At 70.5% G+C, this 1976-nt stretch overlaps 1 protein-coding gene across 1 annotated transcript; it reads right to left on the minus strand.

The window, feature by feature from the left end:
* Positions 1-400: 400 nt before the first annotated feature.
* Positions 401-959, minus strand: EMIHUDRAFT_374024 (hypothetical protein; the record flags this gene model as incomplete). Its single annotated transcript, XM_005773185.1, has 1 exon — positions 401-959. A coding segment is annotated over one exon (558 nt), but the record flags the coding sequence as incomplete, so codon positions are not given.
* Positions 960-1976: the final 1017 nt, after the last annotated feature.

Genomic DNA, 1976 nt, shown 5'->3' on the forward strand with positions numbered 1-1976 from the left:
CAGCCATCCGCTGTGAACACGAGGGCTCGGTCTTGTACGAACTCTGTTCACACCGAGCAGCTGGGAGTGGCTGCGGCTATAGCAGACAGTCCGGGCACTCTTTTTGCGCGTTGGACGAGCCTGTTTTCTTTTTCTAGGGACGATGGAACTTGCCTCACACCGACACACGTCCCGGCCCGCCAACGCTGTGGAGGGGGATGCGACGCAGCCAGCACCAACATTGCAGCGCCAGCAGCTCGAGCTTGCCAAGGGACGAGCTCGACGGAGCCGCGCGGTAGTGTCCGTCCCGTCGTGCGTGCCTCGCACTCTACTCTTCCCCCTCGCTCGCCGCCGCGTGCAGCAGCACGGTGCGCGCAAACTCAAAGACAGCGCCGTGAGGGCGCGAACCCACTGCAACTCCCCTACTGCGACTCGCGCGCGATGGCGAAGCCCAAGACGCAGTGGCCAAAGTCGAGCGCCGCGATGCCGTTCGTGGCTCCGGCCGAGTCGAGGTGGTACCGCTCGTGGATCTCGTAGAGCGAGAGGACGAGGAGCGCCGCCCGCGCGCGGGCCGCCGCGGGGAAGAGCGAGTGGCTTGCCGGCGACCATGGCGCCGCCGCCCGCCGGACCAGCGCCGCCGCCTCGCCCGCGCCGCCCGCGGCGCGCTGCAGCGGCGTCGGCTCGCCCTCGCGCAAGCTCGCGCCGCTGCGCAGGAGGGAGGTGGCGCGGGCGGCGGTGAGGGTCTCAAGGTGCGCGAGCGGCGTCCAGCCGCGGCTGGCGACCAGCCAGGCGGCGAGGTCGGCGTGGCCTGCGCGGTTCGCGACCTCCTCGGGCGTGCCAAAGGGCGTAGCGGCGCGGGAGGCGCCGTAGGAGGAGAGGAGCTTGGCGACCTCGAGGTGGCCCTCTGCGCACGCCATGGACAGCGGCGTGGAGCCGTTGTTCCAGGCTTGGTCGACCGCCGCGCTAGCGTCGAGGAGCAGCCGGGCGCACTCGAGGTGGCCCTGCCCGCACGCAACGAACAGCGGCGTGACGCCGTTGTTGTGGGCTTGGCTGACCGCCACGCCCGCCTCGAGAAGCAGCCGGACGATGTCGACGCGGCCCTTCTCGCACGCGATGTACAGCGGCGTGGCGCCGTTCTGCTTGGCTTGGTCCATCGCCGCGCCAGCCTCGAGGAGCAGCCGGGCGCACTCGACGTGGCCCTCCTGGGAGGCGATGAACAGCGGCGTGGCGCCATCCTCGTGGGCTTGGTCGGCCGCCGCGCCAACCTCGAGGAGCAGCCGGGCGATCTCGAGGTGGCCCTTCTGGCTCGCAATGAACAGCGGCGTGGTGCCGTCGTTCATCGCCTGGTTGATGTCAGCGCCAGCGTCACGCAGCTGCCGGGCGATCTCGACGTGGCCCTCCTGGCACGCCATGTACAGCGGCGTGCAGCCGTCGTTGCGGGCTTGGCTTACCGCTGCGCCAGCCTCGAGGAGCAGCTGGGCAGTCTCGAGGTGTCCATTCTCGCACGCGATGAACAGCGGATCGCCACAGGCTTGGTCGGTCGCCGCGCCGGCCTCGAGAAGCAGCCGGACGATGTCGACGCGGCCCTTCTCGCACGCGATGTACAGCGGCGTGGCGCCGTTCTGCTTGGCTTGGTCCATCGCCGCGCCAGCCTTGAGGAGCAGCCGGGCGCACTCAATCTGCCCCTCCTGGCACGCGATATATAGCGCGGAGCCGCCGCCGCCAGTCGTCGCCCCCACGCTCGCGCCGCCCTCGAGCAGCAGCCGCACCGCCTCGGCCTGCCCGTGACGAGCGGCCCAGGTGAGCAGCGTGTCCTGCTTCTCGGTGTCGTGCCGCGCGTCGAGCTGGGCCGCGAGCGACGTGCCGCGCGTCCCCTGCCCGGAGAGGAAGGCGCGCAGCGAGGCCAGTTCGCCCACCGCCAGCTCGGGCAGCAGAGTTGGGCTCGTTGCGCCGCTCATGCCGCCAGAAAGAAGAAAAGCAGGAGCCGTCATAGGCCA

Source organism: Emiliania huxleyi (genome assembly GCF_000372725.1).
Source record: "Emiliania huxleyi CCMP1516 unplaced genomic scaffold EMIHUscaffold_3427, whole genome shotgun sequence".
Classification (NCBI taxonomy): domain Eukaryota; phylum Haptophyta; order Isochrysidales; family Noelaerhabdaceae; genus Emiliania; species Emiliania huxleyi.